This window comes from Pristis pectinata, chromosome 23, assembly GCF_009764475.1.
Source record: "Pristis pectinata isolate sPriPec2 chromosome 23, sPriPec2.1.pri, whole genome shotgun sequence".
In the NCBI taxonomy this organism is placed as follows: Eukaryota; Metazoa; Chordata; class Chondrichthyes; order Rhinopristiformes; family Pristidae; genus Pristis; species Pristis pectinata.
This window is the reverse complement of record NC_067427.1, coordinates 16,211,237-16,238,834: the sequence shown is the minus strand read 5'-3', so window position 1 is coordinate 16,238,834 and position 27,598 is coordinate 16,211,237. Positions and strand designations below refer to the sequence as shown.

The 27,598-nt window shown below is 40.0% G+C and overlaps 1 protein-coding gene across 1 annotated transcript in view; it reads left to right on the top strand.

Moving 5' to 3' along the window:
- The first annotated feature begins 2,386 nt into the window (after window positions 1–2,386).
- slc25a25b (solute carrier family 25 member 25b) overlaps window positions 2,387–27,598 on the top strand; it is a 42,524-nt gene continuing 17,312 nt past the window's right edge. Inside the window, exon 1 of the mRNA XM_052037051.1 lies at window positions 2,387–2,900. Coding sequence (XP_051893011.1) covers window positions 2,673–2,900 — 228 coding nt within the window. The 5' untranslated portion in view covers window positions 2,387–2,672. The remainder of the gene's footprint in view (window positions 2,901–27,598) is intronic.

Here is a 27,598-nt window from a genome sequence, read left to right as displayed (position 1 = left end):
TGATAAGTCGGAAGACTTGAGATCAATAGGACCAGGACAGTGAGGAAAATCAAACAATAGAGGAATTAAACAATTACTTTGCATCTGTCTTCATGGAAGAAGACATACAAAACCCAGATATATTAGAGAATGAAAGAATTAAGTACTAGTCAAAAAATAATACCAGAGAAGTTGGTGAAATTTAAAGCAGATAAATACCAAGGACACAATGTTTTACATTCCAGGATTGTGAAAGAGGTGGTTAGAAATGGTGGATATGCTCTGATTATCATCTTCCAAAGTATATAGATTTTGGAATTATTCTTGTGGATTGGAGGATAGCAAATGCTAACACCACTATTTAAAAGAGACAGGGAGAGAAAATAGGAAACCACTGACCTGTTAGACTAACAATAGTGGTAGAGAAAATGCTGCAATTTATAATGAAGGATGTCTTAAAGAATACCTTGAAAAGAATAATAAGATTGAGCAGAGCCAATATGGATTTTTGAAAGGAAAATCACACTTGACTGATTTGCTGGAGTTCTTTGAGGATGTGACCAGTCAAATAGATAAAGAAGAACCAGTGGATGTGGTGTATTTGGATTTTTGAAAGGCATTCAATAATGTCCCACACATGAGGTTGATCAACCAGGTCACAGCACATGGAATTGGGGGTAATATACTGACATGGATTGAGAATTGGTTATGGGACAGAAAGCAAAGAGTTGGAAAAATGGTTTGCTCTCGGGTTAGCAGGCTGTAATTAATGGGATACTGCAAAGATCACTGCTTGAGTTTTCATGATCTATATCAACTATTTGGCTGAGGGAACCAAATGACGTATTTTCAATTGTGCTGATAATACTAAACTGGAATTGAGTATGGAGGAATATGTAAAGAGACCTCAATGAAATATCAACAAGTAAAGTGATTGGATGAAAACACAGTTGACAGAACATTGTGTGGACAAATGTGAAGTTATCCACTTTGATGCACACAATGGAAAAATAGGGTACAGGTCCTCACTGAGTTACAGCAGGGTTCCATTCCTGTGAACTATTCATAACCTGGAGTTTGCTAGTTTGAAATGCAGCCACAAACTGAGTTCCCAGGTGGTAGATGCTGCAACCCCACAGCTGCCAGCAAATCCATCCCACTGGTCTCCCAAACGTTTGTTTGTATTAATGGGTTGCACATAAGTTGGACGTTGGTAACCGAGGGATGATCTTTATTTGTTAAGTGGTGAGAAAATAGTGTTAATATTTAGAGGGATTAAATATACACAAGTTGCTAAAGGCCAACATGCAGTTGCAGTAAGCAATTAAGACAGCAAATGTCCTGTTGGTCTTAATTATGCGAAAATTAGAAAGTAAGGAAGTCAAACTACAATTGCAGCAAAAAAAACAAAGTGTTGGAGGAACCCAATGGGTCAGGTAGCATCCGTGGAGCAGACTTGCTGAGTTCCTCTAGCACTTTGTTTTTTGCTCCCCCAGCTACGGCATCAGCAGTCTCTTATTTCAATTGTATATTGTTGGTGAGACCATCCTGGACTATTGTGTACAGTTTTGGTCTTGTCACCTCAGAAAGGATGTACTTGCCATACAGGGAATGCCACAGAGATTCACTGGATTGGTTCAAGGGATGGTGAGTTTGCTGTAGGAGGAGAGATTGAGTAAACTGGGACTGTATCCTCTAGAGTTGAAAACATTAGAAGGAAATCTCATTGAATGATTCTTAAAGGACAACAGAAGAGATGCAGGGAAAATATTTCCCCTGTTGAGGAGTCTCAGAAATGGGGGAGGGGATCAGTTGCAGAATAAGGGGTAGACAGTTTGAGACTATGGAGAAATTTCTTCATTCAGAGGATGGTGAACTTTGGCATTCTTTACCCCAAAGGGCTTTGGAGGCCCAGTCGTTGTATTAAGAGTCATACAGAACAGAAACAAGCTCTTCAGTTCGACTTGTCAACGCCAATAAATTCATTCAAAACAGATAGATATCTAGATATTAAGGGAATCAAGGGTTATGAGCATAAAGCTGAAAAATGGCATCAAGGTAGAAAATCAGTCATAATATTCAAAGAATCAGGTTTATCATCACTGACATTATGTCATGAAATTTGTTTTGTGCAGCATATTTGCAATATATAAAAATTACTATAAGTTACAAAGATAAATAAATAGTTCGAAAGAGGAATAGGAGGTAGGATTCATGGACCCTTATAAGGTTCTTATACCAGAAGCTGCAATGGAATGGAAAAATCTGACGACCCAGCTTTTTAGTAACATCCATAGTTGTATCGTATGTCAACAGTCACCGGTTAATAAAGCTGGCCATCATTTGGGCGACGCCCCATCTCCCGATTGGTTAACGTTTGGACGCGCCGACGAAGATCCCCAGATGGAGTGGTAGATGATTATGTTAATAAGGGTTCCGTTATCCGCCCCCGGTGCAGTGTCATTGGCTGATACGGAGGCACGACTTCAGAAATCTCCAATTAGAGTGGTCAATGTGCCTGTCAATCGAATCTCGCCCGCCATCTGAGTGGAAAGCAAGTGCTTGCGATCTTGTCCTGCCGACAGCAGCCAGTGCGCGGTTGTGTTCACTCGTGGGGTTTTTTCCCTCTAAAATTTTAGCCGTCGATTTGGGCTTTGAGCCACTTTTCTCTTCAGAATCCAGCTCGCTCGGGAATGAAAGAACGTGCCCTCGCCTCGCCATTATTCAGCGGCCTCTTCTGCGAGTGCGAGGCGGCGTGCTCGGCCGACAGCCACTGCCAGGCGGCCCGGCTCGAACAGGAGCGGCGGTTCCAGGACCTCTTCCAGCAACTGGATGTCAACCAGGACGGGGGGCTGTGTGTCAACGACCTGGCGGCGGGGCTGCGGCGGCTTGGCGTCCACCGGACTGAATCGGAGCTGAGGGTGAGTCGGGTTTTTTAACAACCAAGCCAGCGGGCCTGGAAAATGCCGGCCGGCCAGCGAATCCGCTGGGTGGAGTCTGGGCGGCGCATTGAAGGAGGGGGCCCTGGTTAGCCGGGTAGTTACGCGATTAACACGTTATTAGACCGTTAACACCAGAATGATGAACCTTTTGTGATTAAAATTAAGTGTCGGACATTGGTCAGGCAGCACATGCGGAGAAAGAAATATTTCAGGCCGATGATCTTTCATCAGAACTTTTAGGTTTAATTCATGTACATTATAGCGGCACAGCAAGCTAGTTTCATTGATGATCATGGAACTACAGGAAGGTTGTAAAAGTCCATCCGATCCATTAAAACCTTAAGGAAAGGAAATTCTTGTCTGCCTGTCCTCTGTTGTCTAAATTAGGAGAATCTTAAAAGGCTCAGCAAACCAATCGGTTGTAACGTTACCGATGCATTCAAACGGGTAATAAAACCAGAGAGCTGACAACCACATGATCACTGAATTTGGACATAGCAAAGTCCTCCTCTTGAACATATCTGGATATTGATGTCTAAGTTCGGAGAGCTATCCCACGGATTAATTCTGCTATTGCTTGACCTGATATGAGATAATTTTGTAGGTAAAGTCATGCCAGAATCCTTCATTACACGCTTGGTTATGTTCAGTACCACAGGCAGTCTGACTTTTCAGAAGTGGCAGCACAGTGGTAGACAAAGGGAATAAGTAGCCCTTGGAATTCTCAGCATTGTCTCCAGACTCCATGAAGTCTTCATGCGACCAAACTGTAGCAAGGAATCTTCCTTCCTATTACCGCCTACTGTCCTCCTCTTGCTGACAAATCAGTGCTCTCCCACGTTGACTAACACTTGAAGCTCTGAAATTATCAGAGGCACAGAATGTACACTGGGTGAGGGACTTCAATGTCCATCAGCAAGGGTAATTTATTAGCACTAGCCCTGATCAAACAGTTCTGAAGGACGTAGCTGCCTTACAGGATTCATGGCAGGTAGTGAGTGAATCCACATGAGGGATAAACTTACTTGACCTCATTCTTGTCAATCTAGCTGCACCAGATGCATCTGGCCATGATAACTTAGCAATGCTTGTAGACATTGTCCTGACTTCACACTGAGAACACACCAAGTTGTGTTGTGTGAATTTACAATTACGATAAATAGGATAGAAGCAGACCTGGAGCTCATTTGGCATCCACCAGGAACTGTGGGTAATCAGCAGCAGCTGAATTGTACAACGTGATGATGTGTAACCTTGTGGTCTGTGTTATTTCCATAGAACCATAGAACAATACAGGCCCTTCAGCCCACCATGTCGTGCCGACCTTTAAACCACGCCTAAGACTATCTAATCCCTTCCTCCCACATATCCCCCTATTTTAAATTCCTCCATATGCCTACCTAGCAATCTCTTGAATTTGAGCAATGCATCTGCCTCCACCACTACCCAGGCAGCGCATTCCATGCACCAACCATTCTCTGGGTGAAAAAGCTCCCTCTGATATCTGATTCAAACTCTACTATTACTATTGAGCCAAGGAATCAACCCTAGTTCAATGAGGAGTTCAGGGCATGTCAGGAGCAGCATCAGGTATGCCTGAAAATGAGATGCCATCATGGTGAAGCTGCAACATGGGACTACAGGTATGCTACACAATGTACCATAGACACCACTAAGTAATCTCAAAATTAACATATCAGATCTGTAGTCCTCTGACATCTAGTGGTTAATGATAATGCAGAAGGTGGCTCCCAGCCCCAGGACATCACAGCAGCCCTCCTTACTACTGTGTCCTAAGTCAAGTCATCTTTGTTTCATCGATGACCTTGCTCCAATCAAATTGTGCAGTCATCATCAAATTTCTGAATCCTGTATTCCATTTACAATCCTCATCAGTTAGAACTGTCCACACTTGCACACAGCAAGATCTCAACAGCATTCAAGCATTGGTTGATGATGTTTGTGCCTCAAAAATGTCAGGCAATGACCTTCTCTGATAGGAGAACCTGATCACCTACTCTTGACAGTAGCAGCATTACTCTTGCTGGGGCCCCAACCATCAACATCTTGTGTGTCACTATCGTTAGATCTGCAGATTATGTTCAGAAGGTTCTTTGGAAGTCAAGAATGAGGTGCAAATTTTATGGTTAAAGCTGTTTTATTAGATATTCATCATAGTACAGGTCAAGCAGTGTCAGCTTGTAACAGCAAGTAAGGCAAGCAAAATGAAGTAACAAAAGAATTTGTCCTCGTGCTTTCCCTTTGTACTGCCAATTGGTCTAACTGGTTAGATAAGGAAATCTTCTGATAATAGCCTGTGAAAAGGTACTGTCTGAGTTGCACTTCAGTTTTACAGACAAATAAACTACAGAAGAATAGAGTCAAATATACTACAAGTTAGTAAAAGTTTACAAAGTGGTGATTTATACAACATATAAGTGTAAAGAAACCTAAAACTAAAAAAAACAATCTGGACCCTAATCCAACAGTTCCCCACTCCACTCCCCAATTTCTAAATACAGCATTTTGAATCAGAACTGTTGAAAATTCAGATGTAGAAAAACTTGCATTACCAGCATCAAGTATGAGATTTAATCAACCCCAAGTTATAAAACATCAAAGGGTCCTTATACAGCTATGTCATAATCAGGTGGATTGTCCTTATGGGTAGGGAGCTCACATGAGGTTGAACAGCTTTATTGATGATGGCCCTTACATAAATAATTAAAATATAAACTACAATAATGTGCACCAGCGTAAACATTACAACTCATAACATCAAGTAACCCCAGCTCCCTAGGGCTGATTTGACCCAGTCAAAGAAATCCCACCCATCAGATTGATGTATCTTGGCTGCTGCTTTACGGATATGATCAGATCAGACCAAATCAGATAGGTCTTCAGACTCAGCGGGTATATAAGTACAACATTCTTTGCTTATAACTGCACATGTCGCCGCCACCACCCCCCCCCCCCCACCTTAACGGCTAAGAGAAGATATAATGCCATGTGATTTTGGAGAACCATTTTACGCTTTGCAACCATTTCTGCTGTTACTTTCTGTGAGGCATCAGTAGTGTCATTGCTTACTCTTTCTAGAGCAGTAACAACATTTTTAATTTCCCTCATAGACCTTGCAACACCATACATTGGAAATAGGATTGCTGCAAAACAACTTCTTTCTGAGATGTTGCATTTATATCTGGATTCAGGGTAATAAGATAAGGTTTGTGTGTGTGTGTATCATAGCAGGGAACACATAACAGGATCCTAACCAGTCGGGTGGAGGGGAGAGATGAGCTCGATCTTTACACATAAATTATGCGTTGTTACATGAATTCAAGCCATTTCTTGTTGATTGACTGGAACCTTGTTGGATTGTGACATTCTTATGGTGGACATTGTAAATAAAAACACCAGAATCATTGTTCCATTTAGGATAGTGGAACCAGTAGTTATATGAACTATACCCTACTGCAATGGTACCTTCTGAACTCCTGCAAAAGGCAGCCTTTACAGGGAACACTTGAAAGGACTTGATCGCCTTGTCATGGACCTCAGGTTTGGGTATAGAGATATCCCAGGTGAAAACGTGGGTAGGACTGGACTTGATATGACTGAATAGGTTAGACATATCAGCATCAACAATCTAGACTAAGATGTTGTGTCAGGGACGTGGCCCTTGTATATCTGTGTTTCCCTTGAAAACAGTGAATGAGGGATACAAGGTTATTATTTTTAGATCGTGATGTTGAATTTTGTCCAAGGAAAGGAGTACATATCTGTACAGGGTCTACAGGAATACCTAACATTGGTAGGTATTGTGAGGTGTGTGGTATGTATTGGCATATCCAACAGCCAGAGAGATTAACAGCATCTGCAAACTCGTGTGATACTGGTAAGAACACGTTGTGTCATTTCAATTGGCACATTGTGAGTGGACAAGATTGGTAAAAATGCAACAACAACAAATAACCTCAGGATGAGTTTCATCATGTCCAGTGGTTAATGACTTTGTTCGACATCTTCTGGCTGGTTAGTAATTTATGCACTGTAGCCCAGCAGTGTAGGCACTGAGTCAGAGGTTACTAGCACATTAACCTCTGTGCATGCTGTCTCCATCTTCACTTCTTGTGCCACCTTAGGTTGCTTACAGTGGCTGGCATGTATCCACTTGCTTTTTCCTTCGACCTTTACTGCTGAATTACAGGTCCTGATACAGTCCTTCTCACCAAGTGCCCATTGGCACCCATGTGGTTTCTTGATCAGGACCTGCTCTCCAGGAGTCAAGGTGTGTCCTCCTTCTACTGGATTGCTCCAGCCAGCAGAAACCTGTGGAAAAGCAGACTGAACAGTTTGGGTCAGTTTTACACAATTGTCAACTAAGCTGTCTGTTATAATGTGCATATCAGCTTCTCTGAGGTCAATAGCTCTGGGTAATGACATAGGTTGTCCTGTCTCCACCTCAAATGTGCTTAGTCTAGTCTTTTTGTTTGGGGTTGCTTCGATACTGCATAAGACCATGGGGACGGGCATAGGCCATGGTACACCCTCTTCGTGATACTTAGTCTTTGTTTGATGGTTCCATTCATTCGTTCCACCTGTCCTGATGATTCTGGATGATGTAGATAGTGGAAGGACCATTCAGTGTTCATCAGCTGGTGTAACTCCTGACATATACTTACAGTGAAGTGTGTCCCTTGGTCAGAGTCAATGTGACATGGCAATCCCCATCTGGGGATGTAGTCCTTGATCAAAGTTTTTCCTGTATGTGTGACAGTGGCTTTTCTTGCTGGAATAGCCTCCACCCACCTTGAGAACTTGTCTACTATTACCAGTACATCTGAGTATCCTTAGCATTTCGGTAGCATTATGTAATCCACTTGTAGGTGCAAAAATGGTCCAGGTGGGGCAGGAGCACTCAATTGTGGTAGATTTTCGCTGCTCCTGAGTTTGTTTTCTGATATGTCCGGCATCTTTCCAATGTTTGTCGGCTTGTGACCAAAACTTTGGATTCCTATACCGTTGGGAGAAGCTACTGGTCACCTTTTCTACTCCAATGTGTTGTAGGGAGTGTGTCTGCTGTGCCAGCCAATCTGTGACTAGTGCTATATCTCCATGCTCTGTTGTTCAATTCCATCCAGGACCACTTTTCTTCATTAGAACATTGAGCTTGCATTTCTCGAATATACTGTATCTTTGTATGTGATAGAGGGTTCAAGTTTGTTCTCGTGACTTTAATTGTCAGATTCACCTAATTTATTTCTTTACTTTCTTTTATTCCTTCCTATGTGACCCTTTTTTTTTTGCTGCCTTGTCTGCTAATGCATTTCCAGGGCTTTCAAATGCGTCCATTTTGGAGTGGCTTTTACATTTTAATACAGCCACTTCTGATGACAATTGTATAACATCCGTTAATTCTTGTACCAGCTGTCCATTTTTGATTGGGGTTCCTAGAGCTGTAAGAAATCCCCTTTGCCTCCATAGATTTCCAAAATCATGAACAACACCAAAAGCATGTTGGGAGTCTGTGTCAATGTTAGCTGAATTTCTTCTGCATCTTACAGGCCTCAATCAGGGCTTTTAGTTCGGCCTGTTGTGCAGAGGTACCAGGAGCCATACTACTTGATGCCAGCGCTTCAGTTTCAGAGACAATAGCCCATCCAGCCATTCTAACTCCACCTTCAATCATCGAGGAGCCATCTGTGAACAGAATCAGATATGGGTTAGGTAGGGGCATTTTTGTGGTGATTTGCACCTTCATGGCATGTTACTATCTTTGCACACTCATGGTCATCATTGTCCTGCATGTCCAATGGCAACAATGTAGATGGATTCACTGTACTTGCTCACTGGATGCCGATGTTAGGTACCTCAAGACAGTGGACCATTTAGATCACTGAGCAGCTGTTACCTATTCAAGTCAGTAAGGCGTGTGCAGACGGACGTTCAAGACTTGATCAAGCACAATACTGGAAACAGCTGTGACTGTCAGATAAGTTGCTTTCACTGTTCGCAAACACAAACCCCATCCTAGTGCTATGTTATCCAATTTGGCAGAATAATAGCCAACAAGACGCTGTTGGTCTTCACGTTCTTGAGTCAAGACTGCTGTCATGTAGCCATGTTTCTCATTGACATGTAGGGTGAATGGTTTATCCATGTCAGGGATTCCTAATGCAGGTGTTGTGCATGATGCTGCGTTTAGAGTTTGAAATGCCTTCAATTGTTCACCAGTGAGAGTCACAGGGTTGTCTGAGCATTTGCTGCCTTTCAGCAAATTGTTGAGTGGTTGTGCACTTTCAGTATATGAATTGACCCATGCTCTATTGTAGTTACACAAACCCAGAAATGATCGGAGTTGCTGGACAGTTGCAGGTGGTTTTACTGATTTGATGGCCTTTGTACGATCCTTGGTGATTTCCCACTTACCTTGGGAAATTCTTTATTCCAAGCAAATTACTTCCTCTTGCAGTTGTGCCTTGTCCAAACTTGCTTTGTGGCCCTTGGAGGGTAAATAATTGACTAAGGAAAGTACATTGTGTTCATGCTGGTCTGCAGTATCAGATACAAACAGGACATCATCCACAAATTGTATGTTGGTCAAATCAGTGGTTGGTAAGTATCTCAGATGTTGCCTTAGAGTTATGTGGTAGACAGTTGGGCTGTTGTGGAACCCTTGTGGCAGCCTTGTCCACTGGAATTGCTGTCCATTAACTGTGAAAGCCAACCATGGTTGACAGTCATGTACCAAGGGTTTGCCATGTCAATGACTGTGAACCACTTGTGTGACTGTTTCAGTGCATTGAAAATGGTTGATGGGTCAGCCACTAGAGGGGTTAACTTATCAGTGAATTGATTGGCAACCCTGTAATCCACTGTCAGTTTCCAGGTGCTATTCCCTTTTTAACAGGCCAAACTGGACTGTTAGTTTTAATGGACTGTGAGTTTTGACAAAAATACCCTGTTCATCTAGCTGATTAAGGATAGGTAAAATACCTTCCATGGATGTTTTGCTGAGAGGATACTGCTTAGTACATGGGGCCACTTTACCGGAAAATGTGACGGGGTCCATTTCCAGCAGGCCACAGTCATTTTTGTCTTTTGACCATATTGGGTAGTTTGTTAGTTCATGTTTGACCAACCACATTAGGTTCCAGGCAACCTTACCCTTCACAAACTCAAGGGTGGAGTTTTAGGGTCAACAAAACGTCCATTCCAAGGAGAGGTTGGGAGATGTCTCCCACTCAAAATTGTATTTTTCTTTGCAGTTGAGGGCCAAGCTGCACTTCAACTGATCTGGTTTTGGTTAGAGTAATTTTCTGTCCTCCAGCACCACATACATATCTGCAAATATTGGTCAGTGGTTCTTTGCATTTTTAGGCAATGGTTTTGGTTATAACATGTTAGCTTAGCTCCAGTATCTAAAAAGAATTTAACACATTTGTTTTCTATCGGTAGTGTAACATATAGACTATTTTTTGCTCTATCAGGGCAAGTAAGGGGTGCAGGGAAGGAGTTGGTTGTTCTTTGACCTTGAGATTGTGTCCAAAAGTTGCCTTTCATCAGCTGACCATTGATCAAACCATCCTGTCAGGTCAGGGTCTTCCGATGTTGGTGGAGCTGATGGTTGAGCCTTTTTCCTTTGACTACCCTACAACTCCTAGCCCAATGTCTCATTTTACCATGATAGTGACGTGCTCCTTTAGGGACTTGGTCTCGCTTCTGTCATTGGTCAATGGGTGGTCCTGCCTGTAATGCTCTTACTCGAACTTCCATATTTGATTTCACTTGATTAGCGATATCTACTAACTGGCTGTATGAAATGTTTAGTTCATTCTAATTTGGTTTTGTTAACCTAACCATTCTGGCAACATCTGGCTTCAGACCATCCATAAAAGTTGATTTCCAGTGGACCATAGTCAGATCCCTCTGTTATCTTCATTTACCGTTGGCACTCCTGAATGGTTCAACCACACTGTTCTGAAGCATTCCTCGTATTCAGGGATGTCCTCAAGTTCTTCTGCTTGCAGCTGACTACCTTTCCCCAGTCTGTTGGTGTTGGGATTTGTTCATGCAACCACATCTTAATGGCATTCCAACCACCTTGTAGATTTTGCTTATCCTCTGCTATGTCAGTGTTAACTTTATGCATCGACTGTCTGACTTGACGAGTAGATAACAATGGCTAGAATTCAGATGCCATCATATGGCTGCAGGTCGTATAAATTCTTACTACGTAGAAGCTCAGTCCAGGTCTTTGAACCTTTTTTTTGGATGTGGGACCTTTTTGGACCATCTATCGATCTGCTTAGGTTCAGCAGATTTGTGAGAAAACACTTGTCTTTTTTCATAGGATCCGTTTGCATTCCTTTGTAGCTTCACTTGCTTGGTCTTTAATGGAGCTAGTCAAGGCATGGCTGCCAATCCCCTTTTCTCATCATCACTTGAATCATTAGAGGTCTCTGTAGTATCAGTGTCATGTCCATTCTACCATTCCTCCAAGTATTGGTATATTATTGTCACTTGTACCGAGGTACAGTGAAAAGCTTGTCTTACAAACCGATCGTACAGGTCAATTCATTACACAGTGCAGTTACATTGAGTTAGTACAGAGTGCATTGAGGTAGTACAGGTAAAAACAGTAACAGTACAGAGAAAGTGCAGGGCAATAAGGTGCAAGGTCACAACGAGGTAGATCATGAGGTCATAGTCCATCTCATTGTATAAGGGAACCATTCAATAGTCTCATCACAGTGGGGTAGAAGCTGTCAAGTCTGGTGGTACATGCCTCAGGCTCCTATATCTTCTAACCGATGGAAGACGAGAGAAGAGAGAATGTCCCGGGTGGGTGGGGTCTTTGATTATGCTGGCTGCTACACCAAGACAACGAGAGGTAAAGACAGAGTCTAAGGAGGGGAGGCTGGTGTCCGTGATGCACTGGGCTGTGTCCACAACTCTCTGCAGCTTCTTGCGGTCTTGGGCAGAGCAGTTGCCGTACCAAGCTGTGATACATCCAGATAGGATGCTTTCTATGGTGCATCGGTAAAAGTTGGTGAGAGTCAAAGGGGACAAACCAAATTTCTTTAGCCTCCTGAGGAAGTAGAGGCACTGGTGAGCTTTCTTGGCTGTGGCATCTACGTGATTTGACCAGGACAGGCTGTTGGTGATGTTCATTCCCAGGAACTTGAAGCTGTCAACCCTCTCGACCACAGCACCATTGGTATAGACAGATGCATGTACACCGCCCCCTTCCCTGAAGTCAATGACCAGCTCTTTAGTTTTGTTGACATTGAGGGAAGGGTTGTTGTCATGACACCATTCCACAAAGCTCTCTATCTCCTTCCTGTACTCTGACTCATCGCTGTTTGAGATACAGCCTACAACGGTGGTATCATCTGCAAACTTGTAGATGGAGTTAGAGCAGAATCTGGCCACACAGTTGTGAGTGTATAGGGAGTAGATGGCTGAGGACGCAGCCTTGTGGGGCACCAGTGTTGAGAATAATCGTGCTGGAGGTATTGCTGCCTATCCTCACTGATTGCGGCCTGTTTGTTAGAAAGTCAAGGGATCCAGTTACAGAGGGAGGTGTTGAGTCCTAGGTCTCGGAGTTTGGTGACAAGCTTGCTTGGAATTATTGTATTGAAGGCAGAGCTATAGTCAATAAACAATAGTCTAATATGTGTCTTCAGATAGACGCGCTGTTTTGGATTATTATCTGATGTAGGGGGTGTATCCCAAGGGGGAGGATCAGTGACAGGCCTGCCCCTCTGAGGACCCTGCTGTGCTTCTCTGTACTGTCTCGGTTTGTCTCTGAGCTTTGTACAGTTCACTTTGACACTATCACAGTTTTGTTTTCTCACTTGTTCAGTCAATGCACAGGTTTCCTCTTTAGATTTTTTACTGCCTCTGTAAGTTCATGGTGCTTATTAAGTAATCAGCTGTTTGTTTCACGGAAAAGCCACTTTACCAGTTCTGAGGAAATAGACACAAGTGATCAGCAGCCAACATTGTTGTCCATTTTAATTTTTTACAAAAGGTATGTAGTTATGTCATTGCAACAACCCACCCAGATTGTCTTAAAGGAAACGTATTGACAGCATTACAAGATGTGCAGCTGGCATAGGTGACCAAAAGCTAGGTCAAAGATATAACAGATGAAAGTGACTGAGAGAGTTAAAGTGTGAATTCCAGAGACCCAGGTGTGAATTTCTCCCAACCTCCTCCACCTTCCAAAACCTCACCAACTCCATAGCACTTTGAGACCCTCCAATTAACCTTTTAACGAAGTGTAACTTGTTGTCGGGTCCAAGCGCTTGAAGAGGTGGTCATCAATAGTGGGGTGACAGAAATTCTATCAAATATTTTATTCCTCGCCAACATAATCTTTCATTACGTGCTTTTTTTTTGGTATTGGTTTATTATTGTCACTTGTACCGAGGTACAGTGGAAAAACTTGTCTTACAAACCGATCATACAAGTCAATTCATTACACAGTGCAGTTACAGTGAGTTAGTACAAAATGCATTGATGCAATACAGGTAAAAACAATAACAGTACAAAGTAAAGTGTCTCAGCTACAGAGAAAGTGCAGTGCAATAAGGTGCAAGGTCACAACAAGGTAGATTGTGAGGCCATTAGGTCATAGTCCATCTCATTGTATGAGGGAACTGTTCAATAGTCTTATCACAGTGGGGTAGAAGCTGTCTTTAAGTCTGGTGGTACGTGCCCTCAGGCACCTGTGGGCACATTTTTTTTGTGGGCCTGGGCAATCATAGCACGTGATTTGGTAATAGCCGCAATCATCTCAATTATGTATGACTCCAGTCGGTAGAAAATGTTGTCCCTTTTCCCCATTGACTTCAATATCAGCAAGACTTCTTGATACAACACTCTGCCAATTATAGTCTTGATTCCAGGCAGATGTTCTTCTCACCTCACCTATGAGATTCGGATGTTTGGACTAAGGCGGTAATAAGGTTTGAAGCCAGGTGCTGCTGGCAAAACCCAAATTGCACCAGTAATCTTGTTAATGGTTAGTAAAAGCTGTTTGACTGCACTGTTGATGATGAATTGAATCATTTGTGGAAGATGGAAAGTAGACTGGGTGCTAATTTGCTGTATGGGATTTGTCCTGCATTTTGTGCATATGATGTATCTGGATAATTTTCCACTGAAGCAGTTTGAGTTACTGCTGTACTGTGAGTTTTAAACACTACAGCCAGGCTTATGATCTTTGCATATCTTGGTGCTTTGATGGATACATTTTTTGATATTATTTGATATGATTTGGCTTGGCTGAAGACCTTAAATACAGAACAATCTACTGGTGAAACTAAGCTCATTTTGTGAAAGGGAATTTACCCCATCAGAGTACATCTGTACCCTTTTTAGTCTTGGCGCTGCTTCCAAATGATGCTCAACATGTGTGTTGATTCATCAGCTGAGGGGTTTGGAGGGTGGTAGGTAAAAATGCAAGAGAATATACTGTTGATATGTTTGAATTGATGCCATGATGTTTCATGGGGCTCTGAGTTAATTTTGGTGGCTGCCAGGTTGACACACTCTTGTATACTGCCACCTCTTGCTGGATTTGACTTGCTGCTGGGAGAGTATGTACTGGGGGTAGGGGGAGGTGTGTGTGATTCTGTCAGCCTGTTGCTTGTTTGATCTGTGGAGCAGGTCTGCCAAATATTTGCAGTGAGGAGAACTCCTTCATGTTCCTAAAACAAAGACGTAACAAGCCTTTTGCCAAGTGCCTAGACAATGCTGTATTTTGTAGTGGCTTAGTGTAATTGACTTACTGAGGCTAAAACAGCTAAGATTTTCCTTTCTCAGTGGACATCAGTGAACTAGATGGGTTTTCATGGCAATTGTATTGGGTTTTGAAATTGAGATTCCATTTAACTATTTAGATTCCCAGTTGCTGTCATTGGTTTTGAAATTCTCTGAATTAATATTTCAAATAGATGCACTATGTTGCAGTGCTCACAGTAAATTAAGATATCTTTCCAATGACCTTTATAATAATGTTGAACTGAAAAGGATGATAGATGACCCATTAAATTTCAGTTTGCCTAATAGGGTGTGGAATATTTAGAGTGATGTAGTGTTTTGAGATTGGGAAATGGTGAATATTAGATGTACATTATACTGAGCCTCCTTTTATTTAAAGATGGTGTGCTTGGATAGGAACATAAAATTGTCACCATAAAGAAAAAGATTTTGAGATGTCTTCCATTTTGGTATTACTACTAAAATCTTACTGTAGAACTATCTGAATGGACGCAGTATAGTTGTACTTCTGAAATGCACTGCTGTAACATTTTTCAGCAAGATTTTTTTTAACAGAAATATTTTTGATTGAACTGCTTGGAATCCAACCTATTCCATGCAATCTTTGCTAATTTTTTTTGCTTCATTTTTTGATACTTGTATTAATATCAATTCTATGTGGAAGCTTTTATTTTCTCATTAAGGAAACACCTTGCGTCTTACTGAAAATTGATGTTTGTTGCGTATTGGACATTTTGGTGCTGCAAGTTATTTCTTGTCCACAGCTGCTATTTTTGTATGCCATTCTTAGATATATACTAATTCATTTAAATTCATCCTACAAATTTGGCAATGATATTGATAAGATGATTAGGTGCATGGAAAAACCATCACCAGGTTCCCCTCCAAGTGGCACACCATCCTGACCTGGACACATTTTGCTTTTTCATTATGTATCAATTAACCAAAGTCCTGGCACTTCTAGTGAATCATTACATTGTAAAAGTAGCTTCATAACAGACTATGGCTACTTATGAAATTGTCTGCTATCTACTCAAGGATAGGGTGGAGGGGGGCTTGGGATGGGCCATAAGTGTTGGTTTTGCCACATCACAAAATCATAATTTAGCTATTGAGGTAATTTTTAAATAATTTTTTGTAAAAATCTACTCTAATTAGCTTTTCATTTACTAGATTGTCATTTACTGTGTCTTGTTGAGCCATAATATTGACGAATTCTGATGTATTGGGATTGCAGTCCTCTCAGATTTTCATTTCAGTTCATGTAATACTCAAACATTTGAGATTTTTCCACTTTGGTGCTGCTTTCACTAGATTATTCAGTGTTTTGTTTTAAATAGTTGTGCCAATTTAAATGGCTTGAAATAAAAGGGGCACAGAATCCATGGGTAAAATTTTGTAGTAGTTTGTTTTTATTATTTTAATTTAATTGCAGACTTAAGTACAGGCAGTTATACTTCTGTAAACCTAGGGTAAGAATGAAGTAAAATTGTCAAGAGCTTCGTCCAAACAATTTTGTACTGTGTGATATGCTGACAAGAATCTTAATTAGATTGGATCAGCCCATGTTTCCTCCGGGATTTTTGCACAATGGTGTTAGTTGATGTTCAATTCATCTTGGTTAAACTGTCTGCACATGAAGTACAGTGGTCTGGTATGACGAATGAGAAAATGATCAATACAAATTGTTCAGCATTTTTTTCAATCATCACCCTGTAGATGCTTTGGCATCGGACACTTGTAATCTGATTGGCTGAAAGGTGGTTTTGAAATGAAACATGTTAGTATCTTGTTCTATGAATGGCTAGGAAAATGCTGCATTGAGTCTGCAGGCTTTGCGACATTGCAGAGAGAGAGAGACTCCCCTGCATTGCATTCGCATATTGTTTTTGGCCTGAAGTTCAGTGTATTACAGTGTAGGGTGCTGTAGCATCTCGCCAGTAGGAGTAATAGAAATTTCTCGTATTAAACTCCGAAGACTACAGGATGTTAAGAGCTGTATACGAGTATTTGCATAAATTATTCCTAAAAGTGCTATGTCAGGAAGCGGGATTGGGGAACGAACTGACCAATGACTTGGACAATGCAACTGAAAAGCATGGGACATCCATTAACACAGAGGATGCAATTGATGCTGAAGCAAAGTGCCATAGGCAGGATCAAAAAGCTGTGCAGGAACCAGTAAAGGTAATACATGGAGATTCTGTGGTTGGAGTTAAATATTATTTTCTTTAATTGATTTTTAAAGAATGTTTTGTGGAACATTCAGATAGCAAAATTTTAACAAAATCCAGTTCTAAATCCTTTTTAGTAAAATAGCAGAACAATCATGGAAGAGACATCTTATTTAAAAATTGTTAGTACAGGAGTTTAAAATGATGATGACTCGGAGTTTGTTTGCTAAAAGTATGCTCCGATTATCTTTTTTGATTTGCATTCAGCAGCCATTTACAAAATGCCTCCCATGAACTACTTTGGAAATTGAATTTAGTGAGTTATTTTAGTGGGTAAGAAAAGACACTTCTTATGTCATGGTTTATAGGAAATTTGGAATTCAATATATCTTGCATCACCTTCTAAACTACAATACATTTATTTGGTCAAATTAAGGCACTTTTGCTATCCTTCAGAAGGTTTAAAAGATTGTATTTATTTGATTGGTTTGATGACAATATACCAGTGATTTTTTTTCTGGAGTAATGTCTGCAGTATGTGCTGTAAGTGCGAGTCTTTCCTGGTGCAGCATTTATTGTCTTTGTCCTTCAAATGTGTCTCTGCTTAATTGACTTGCACTGTGAAACATGCATAATTTGGAACCCATTTTCTGTATATAGACTATGATTTTTATTTATTTGTGGCATTAATTGCAAATTATTTTGAAACATATAGTTAAACTTTTGGGTATGTTCTTGAGATTAGTTTTCAAAGTTTGAAGAAGCATGTTTACTTTGCTCCTAAATAGTCTAAAATGCTTAATGAACTAGTTAAAGTTGGCAATTTGCTGATTTGGGTATATGTAAAAGAAATTAAATTTCCAATTGCATTTTCATGGAATGTTGTTCCCAGTGTCCATCCAATTCTGAGATTGCTCTCTGGAGGAATCACAGGAGATCTAGAAATTTAATGGAAACAATCATGTTAGATCCAAAAGAACACTGAATATCTGAAAACACGCATCTTCATAATTTATGTCTGGAGGAGTGTGATGCAATATTGAAATTAGTTTGAACATAGCTGAATATCAAAACATATTGTACTGACTGGTCAGATTATATGAAATTGCACAAAAATTTGAATAAAGTAATAATTTGAATAACTTCAATCATACTGCACTTTGAAAATAATCAAAATGCATAACTGGAGATTTTAGGTTTCAGTTGTGCAAATAGTTATTATACCAGACGATACCGAACAAGTGTTTGCTATGAACAACTAGTTGAAAATCTTGAGCTAGATTTTAAATTTGAATTCTTTGTCCTGATGTGTCTTTTGTCTGATATATCCAAATATTTCTTTTTTACTTGAACATTCACGGGATGTGGGCATTGATAGCAAAGCCAGCTTTAAATGGCCATTTCCAATTGCTCTTGAGAAAGTGCTGGTTTACTGCTACCTTGATCTACAGCAGTCTCTCTAATGAAGGTACTTCCACAATGCTGTTAGTAGAGTATTTGAGGATTTTCACCCAGAAACAACGAAGGAGCACATTATATTTCCTTGGAGACAGAAGGGACTGCAGATGCTGAAAAACAAATATCTCTGAAGAAAGTCAGCAGGTCAGGCAGCATCTGTGGAGGCAGAGGGATAGTTGATATTTCTGGTCGAAACCTTATTGTCAGGATGGATTGTGACTTGAGGAACTACAAGGTTGTGCTATTCACATAACTACTCTTTGCTTTTTAGATGATAAAGGTAATGAATTTGCTAGATACTATTAAAGAAGTTTGTTACTATAGTCGATCTTGTAATATCTAGCTAAGTTTTCTATGCATGTGCAAAAGGTGGATGTTCAGAACTCTCTTCTGTGAAGGTAATTAATCTTGGGTCAATTAGTAACTTTAAGTCTGGATATAAAATACATGGAGTTGTGTCATGGTTCAGCCATGATGTTAATTGAGTGAATAGGTTTTTGGGGGGAGGGGGAGGAGGGTGCTAAAACACTATTTGTGTATTTGTGCACCCTATTCCTAAAGCTTTTTAGGGATTTTCCCCTGAATTCTAGACTTCTAGTTGGTGTAGGGATAATATCAGACTAGTCACGTAGAATCCTGGCCTAACAGACCAGAGGCATGAGTTCAAATCGTGCTGTGGAGACGTAGAATGTAAATTTTTTTTTCTCTCTTGAAACCAGTAGCTTTCCTCTTTTCAGTCAAGTGCCCTTGAAAGAGTTGTTATGTCTCGAGAGCAAGGACACGAGATATTTCGACTTGGGCCTCATTTTGCCATTAGTTCCCACGATGCACCTCTGGGAACTTCCACAAACTTATTCCAGCAGATGGAGGGGGGTGTCCAGGGCTAAATTCAGCAGTGGAGCCCCATGCTTTTATATGTTGGGTTCTGAAGAGCACATTTGTTCTCCCCACCCCACAAGGAAACTCCATGAAAGCATAATCTGGTAGGAACTGCTCCATCACTTTGTCTTGGGTTGAAATTGCAGATTGGGGAAAGAGGACCCATTAACTTGCTAACAATTTTCAAATTTCAGTCTGTGTAAATATGGAGACCCTTTACGAGAGTTGGAACTTGGTTATATCATGCAATACTCACTAGTTGTCTGGATGAATGGTAAGTTTAAAAGGATTTGGGATAAATATAGGACTTCCCTGGTAAATGAACACTTACAGAATTTTTGCTACAATGAAGGGTAGGGAGCATGCTTGGATACAGTCTTTCAAACATAGCTCCATTAAAACCAGTAATATTTAAGTTTTATTCATTGAGTTAATGGGAATGAGTTGGGGGAAAAAAAAACAACCTGCAAACTATTTAAAATGGGTGTTGGGGGCAGTGTGAGGTTGGAAACTTGAGCACTTGTGCTATTCTACCTGGCATTGATGGCCACTGGATGAATGACATGTATGCTGAAGCTTGTGTGTTTTAGCTCATAAAATTGTGTGGTTTGATTTTTGATCTACTGCAGCCTTACAGGAAGGAATTTGACTAACTTCTGACTTATTGATGGCAAGGGTTTTTTGTACTTCCTGCTGTACAAATTTTCCCATGACAACAACATTTTCTTTCGGACCCTAACCCCTTTTGTTACTCAATGGAGACCTGTAGTCTGCTTGATTGGCACTGTTGCTGCTGTACTCCAATATCCATCCCTTCTGTCACTGACTTACTATGACTGCAGTACAAGCTGTCTTTGGGTGTACTAGGGTAACACACTAAGCACTGCAATCAAAGTCAGCAGTCCTGATACCAAAATGATTAGAGTACCAATGTTATGGTGGTATTATCATTTTTCAGTTATTATCCTAGATATGTATGTCACTGTTCCTTTCTTTGGGCCAGCATGAGGATTGAAGCCTCCCCTCTGAAATTGCCTCACGTTTTGTCCGATTTAAGAAAGATTGTGGGCCAGTTTTTCACATTGACCATTGGGCTGCACCTGGGCTGTCACTGAGATAATAAACGTGTATATTTGAGGAATCACCTGCACCTGCGTTTGATCTGATGGAAGCCATGGGAGTGAAATCCAAGCCAGGAAATGAAATTGTTGTGAATGTGTAATGTCAGTTATTGCTGCTTTGCAATGCTGCTTCTGTTGCAAATGCAGTATGACCAGGAGTTACTGAAGAGTGTGTGTAAACCATGTAGATGCCAGAGGACACTGCAGAGGAAAGAAGTCTTTATGTTCAGACCATGTTTCATCTGAGTTTACAGGGAGCTGTGGTCCTACTTTGGATCTCCTGAAAAGCACTTTATTTTCTACGTCAATTGTGACAGAGATAGAATCCTACTATTGTTGTACTTCAGTAAAACTCACAGCCAATTGTGTCTTTGCCAGGTGTTCCTAGACCAATTCAGTTGAGTTCTTTATCCCATATATTATTTTCCATCAATTGCCTACCTATTCCTTTTTGAAAGCCTGATGGGCAGTGAATTGGAGTCAGAAATATCCTCTGAATTTTGCCTTGAACTCGTATATTGCACTCATCTCAAATTTGTGTGCCCTGGTCCTTCTGGTGATCCAGATGCTGAACCGTCAGGATTTCTGTGTAGTCATTTAGCAGATTATCAGAGTTTTGCACTACCCAGCCATTGTTTAAATTGTTCAAAAGAAATGGAATATTAAAATAAAGCATATCTGTCATAGATTCTTTGGTTTTCATGGTGTCTCAATGTTCCTTTTTGGGTTTCTTTTGTTTAAACATAGAAATGCGCTGATTGTGTGAACTCTGGCATAATTCAGTTGTAAATGGCTGTAGACTGCAATTTGATTAAAATGTTCGGGAATGACTGGATATTAATGGGCAATAAATAACATTTTTGTCAGCAGTTTATTTTAAGCTGGAAAAGTTAGCTGCCTGTCAGGGTGATAGAAGAATCAATCATTTCTAGAGTTAATAAATAACATTGGTATGTAAGAAGTTAAAATCTTAAAATGTGCTTGGGGTATGTAAGCAGCTGGTGACTATGGAAGAGAGTATGCAGTAAAGATACTAAGAGTATGCATTGAAGAAGTTTGGAAACAACTGCTTTAAGGTATTAACCTCCTCCAGATAGCTTGCTAAATGAATCTTTAGTTTAAATGTTAAATTGCCATTGTTTCAGATGAATGTACTCATATTAAATTTTATCCATTAAATTTGTAAGTTGTTGAATTATTAGTTTATAGTTCTAATGAGCTATAGGTATTTCAATTTTTGTACAAAGGATCTCTGGATGTACTAAAGCATTTATTTTGTCTTTTTTTTGCCTTTTCAAGGTATAAATAACATATGGTTAACCACTGATTTGTTTTATCATCACTCTTTTCAATGCTGTTTCCTAATCTACTACAGGCAACTTGTATCTCATGCCTTCATAGTTTGCTTTTTTCAGACTTAAAACCTTGCTTTAGATTTTATTATATTTAGCGTCATATCATATTGTGGTCACTGTTTCCTGAAGAGCCCTTGATTATCATAGCATCATCTAGCCCTTTCTCATTACATAATACTGGAACCTGTTCCTTTATTGGTTCCTTAACATATCAATCAAGAATACCATCTCTCATTCTCCAAGGACTAAATATACCCACATCATACTGCTAATGTAATTCCTCCAGTCTAATGGAGGTTTAAAGTCCCCATGATTGTGTTGCCTTGTTACATACATCTCTAGTTTCCTGCTTTGTACTATTCTCTGCATTACTATTTGTGGGTCTGTATTACAACTCTCACCAATACTTTTGTTCTTTGCTCCATCCAAACTGATTCTATGTGATTTCTGAGCTAAGATCCTTCCCCGCTACTGCTTTTTGTCCCATTCTTGAAGATCTGTATTACCTTGCTTCCTTTTCTGTTTTGCATCTTCTCAATATCTTTGAATATTAATTCCAAATCTTGGTTAGTTAACCATGCAGTTGCATCTATTTAATTCTATTACATGGGCTTGGTGGTAATGGAGGGGATAGACAGATTGTGGAATAGAAAATGTTTTGAAGTGGAAGTATGCAATTTTACTTCAGTCACTGATCTACTACTTTCTGTGATGGGATTGATTGCTCTTCCCATTAACTACCTTCCTTGTGCCAAGGTGTTTCCTTAGCTAAATCTTTTTATCTTGCTTCCCATCTTTCCATATGTTCCTTCTCCTCCTCTTCAAATATGTTTACTGTTGACACATTAGTTGTTGATAGGGGGCACGGTTTACAGAAGCTTGGGAGTATTGAAATATTCTGTTTATTTGTGAAGCTGTCCAGCTACTGCTATATACCAATATTTAATGAAACAGTCAATAATGCCTCTAGCATTTTTTTAAAAAAAAGCAGTCAGTTTTGATTCCCATTTATCAAATTGTGTGAATGATGTTTTAAGTGAGTACTTTATAATTGCATGGGGATAAGAAATATAACAGTGAAATGAGGAGACCTATTATTTTTCTGTCTGGTCTTCATTCTTATGTTGGTATACTATAGTAAAAATTTTACAATATGGTTGAAGTTGCAAAAAAAAAATTACCTATATACAAATAGCAAGACAAACGGTCCATCTGGAAAATCGATTTGGATTGTTTCTTTTTCATATTTTAACCTGGTCACTTGGCTATAATCACCTTAATTCTTTGCTTTTTAATAGCTTTTGATTCTTCCAGGTACAAGTTGGCCTGTTGTTCATTTTTCCATCTATTATAAGAATGTTTTTTTTCAGCCATCCTAGTTATGATTGATGCCAAATGGCCTTTAAGGAACACCTTGAATTTCAAACATGAAGGTATTAGTACAAGGAAAGCTGAAGGGAGAATTCACTGGCTTGAAATGTCATTGAAAACTAAAAAGCTCTTAATGTTTACTAAGGTTAAGACATTTATAATATTCCATTGGTATTTGGATAAACTTGAAGTAAGCAGGTTAACACCTGAAGAAAAACCTGGTAGGAAAGTTAAGTGGTTTTCTGCTAACATCAGCAACTTTAATTTTTGGAGTTGTTTATATAACAAAGTGCATATGGATAAGCCAGTAACATCTGGTCTCATTGGAAGTGTCTTGACCTTGAGTGTCCCTCATATCAAAGTAGAATTTGACTGAGCATGCCACCAAAGAGTTCAGGTGCAGTAAAACTTCAATTATCCAGCACCCTCTGGACTTTAGTGATACAAGACTATTGGGTGTCCCAATGCTAATGATATTCCAACACTTCTTTAATTCATCTTTTATCAGTAGGTTGCACAGTCCATATATTTTCCAGTGAACCTGGTGAGTTTAAAGGGAGCAGGAAATAGAACCCAGTGAATTCAGCTTGCCAAAATGAGTTAGAGACACAATTACACAGAATTCTGGCTTTGGCTACAAACGTATCTCTGATCACGGCTCACAGTGGTCCTCACCTTGTCCCCATCTGTGCACCCAGCCTGCACTCCAGATGCTGAACAATTGGATTATTGGAGTTTTAAACTGTTCAGTGGGCCTAGGATGCTGCATAAGTCATCAAAGGTACAGTAGTAGTATAATGATTAAGATGTCGTGGTACACCTCTTGCATTACTGGGCTAGTTATCCAGAAATCACTACAGCTACCAGTCTTTAATTACTTAAATAATTTGGGGTATAAAGTAACAGCTTTATTGGTAGCCATGAAAATACTGGATTGTCTTAAAACAATAACTTGGGGTGGGGGGGGGACGTCTGCCATGTTATCTAGTGTGGCATATATTTGACTCTACCATTATGTGGTTGACTCTTAAATACCCTCCTGAAATAGCTCAACAAAAACCTGCTACATTCTGTGAATGTGCCCTTTGCCTGCAGTATTTCTAGAATATGGCTCACCATTACCATGTGGGCCATCAAAATTGGCAAAGAATGTCAGCTTATAGCCGCACTCATGAACTAATAAGACCCAGTGGCTATAGTTCTACCTGGCACAAAGCTTTTGGTATGTTTTTTTTTATTCATTTAGTTTTCAGGATCTGAGGATCATTGTCAAGGCTTGAATTTATTGCCCTTGAACAGATACTGCTGAATCACCTTCATGAACTACGACAGTCTTGGTGAAGGTGCTCCCTTGGTGCTGTTGGAGGTAGAGACATTTAATGAAGGCTCTTCCTTCGTTGTCACTGGGTTAAATCCTGACACTCTAAGTAAGGATAGTGAACTTGAAAGGGAATATGCAAGTAGTGGTACTTCTGTGTGCCTGAAGGTCGTCGTCTTCTGGGTGGTAGATGCCACAAGTTTTGGAACTATTGTCCCAGTAGCCTAGGGAGTAACTGTAGTTCCATTTGTTAATGGTGTACACTGCAGTCACTGGATGGTTAGGGAATGAATGGTTAGGGAGTGGATTGGGTACAAATCAAGTGGTACTTGGTCTTGAATACTGTCAGGCTGCTTGATAGTCTTTGGAACTGCATTCAACCAAACAAGTGGAAAGTATTCTGTTACACTTCTGATGTGTGTCTTGTAGATAATATATTGAGGAGGCTTCGGGGTGTTGGGAAGTTTGTCACTTGCCACAGGATACCCAGGTTTTGAACTGCTTTTGTGGCCAGAGTATTTGTGGTTTATCCAGTTGACTTTCTGATTGATGTGGACCAACAGGATGTTGAGGGTGGGGTGCTCTGCAATGTTAATGCCATTGAATGTCAAGAGAGGTGATTAGACTGTCTTTTTGGTGTTGTTCATTGTATAGCACTTTTGAGGCATTAATGTTACTTGTCGCTATTCAGCCCTTGCCTCAATGTTGTCTAAGTCTGAGTGCATGCAGGGATGACTGTTCCAGTTGTTGAGGAATTGCAAATGGAAATTGACCAATGTGCAATCACTAGGAAATATCTCTATTTCTGACCTTTTGATGGAATGTCATTGATGAATTGGGTGTAGATAGTCAGGCATGGACACTGCTCTGAGTCATTGCTGCATTGATGTCATGGGGTTGGGATAACTAACATTTTAACCTTGAACAACCATATTCATCCATCAATCCATCTTTGTATGAGGTATGACTACAACCATTGGAGTGTTTTCCCTTTTGATGTCCATTGGCTTCATGTTTATCAGTGCTCCTTGATGGCATGCTCATTGAATTCTGCTTTGATGTTATGGGCAATTGCTCTCACCTCACTCAACTGGTCAGAGCAAGTGGTTCTCCTCCTTGGTCCCCAATGCTACTTCATGCTTTGATATCTGCCTTTTATGTAATGATGCCTTTTATGGAACGTATTCCATTTGTCAGATAAGTTCAGCTCCACAAACACATGAAGCTCAATACTATTTGAAAACAAGCATGGGGATGGAGTCCTGTTCGTTGCCAACATACCATGGCCACAGTGCACACAATTTAAGCAATTTGTGAAGCATTCTTAGCAACACCACCAAAATCTCTCGCCACGGGGTTACAGTTGTAAATATATGGAAACACAGTCACTTCCAAATTCTATTCTAAATTGTGCAGCATCTTTTGCATAAATCGCTATATGTTCACATATTTGGTTATAATCCTGGAACTCCAGTAGTACCTTTGCCACACAGATTTCATTGTTCAAAATGGCCTGTCCGAGAGGAATGAATGATAAATTGCTTGTGTTGCTCACATTTTGAGAATGAATTTAAGAAAGACTGATCCACATCATCATGAGGTGAAAGCTATGATCACACCAGCTTGTGTTTTTGGCATTAATTAAAAAAAGCATTTTTAAAATTTGTTAACCAAGTTCAGTGTGAGGATATTTTGTGACCAAGGTGAGAGGAGTATCGCAGTAGGTAAGGGAATTACACATTTAATTCTTGATTATTTTGTGTTCCTCATTGTTGCAGTTAAACTTTATGCACATGGAGAAGATCTCTGTATTTTAAAGTAACGCTGGGTATTCAGTTACTCCACAGAATTCTGGCTGGCTCATCTTGGGAACCACTTCACAACAATGGCCAGCATGACCACTCGTGAGTAAAACAGCTGCTGCTGTCACTTTGGTATGTTGAAAAACTTGCTCCTGCATTAAAATATAAATTGACACCTGACTATCAGGAAATTTGGAGTGCTTAGATTATAGGTGACAACTAAATTCATGGTCCATAAGTATAACTGATGTAGGAGTCAAATTGGACCGAATGTTAAACAAAACAAATTCAGTAATTAAATGTAAAGGCTTAAATTTATTAAATTCCAAGCTCTCTGCATTGGTGGAGGGATGGAGAATAGATGGAATTTACTATAGTGCACGGTGTTAATCAGGCCTGCTCCTGTATTTTTGTGCAGCCTGGGTAATCACAACCAGGAATTATCTGGGAAAGAATAGAGCTGAAAAATGTGCCTACTTCCAGGTACTCAAATTTAAGCTACAATGAAATATTAAACACTTGCTTATTAAGACCTTTATGACAATTGAAGTTTTCAAAATCTTTGAAGAGAATTGACACAACTGATGCAACTAAATTGTTTATCACTCTGAAATATTTAACAACGAAGGGGCACAGGTTAATCTTTAAGATTAAACAGGGTTAAATGGAATTTTTTTTGTTATTGTGGAAGGTATTAGCAATTGAAATGGTCTAAAGTCAAGAGATTGAATGCAATTATGAGTAGAAAAAAATAATTAAGGTTTGTAACTACATCTTCCTGTTACAGACCTCAATTGCAGGAATTGGGCTTATTGTGCCTAATGGTTTTCTTTTCCCAAATTTTTTGTTTCTTCCTGATTATTAGTTTGTCCATGGAATTGCAATCTGCCTCCCTGCCATGATTTTATTAAATTTTAAAATGAAAGCTAGAGCCCATCATTCTACAAATAGTAATCCTGATATATTGTCCTTGACTCTGTTCTCCAGCTTTGTTTTCAACTGGAGTTCGGAGTGTTGGTAGGATACTTCCTTGAGTGGTACAGATGGGCACACATGCTATTCAAGTTATTTCTTTAGTGTTCGCTTAGCTTGCACCAGAGGAAATTCAACCATCTGTGCACCCCACCACATGTCTATTGCTTGGTTTGAATTTCAGTCACTCGTGCAGCCACCAGAAATCACCTGTCAGCAACTGTACTTGGAGTCACCTTTGTTTCTTAGGAGTTTGATGTAATTCCTGAAGAATAGTAGATCTCCTTGGAATTTTGAGGCTGGTATGTGAATCTCCTTTTTTGAAAATAGATTGAACACTTTTTTAGTTAATTTATCTTGTAGCAAGAACTTGTGACAACTAACCCTGTGATACTTCCCTGAGGCAGCCATTATTTTACTTAGTGTGAGCT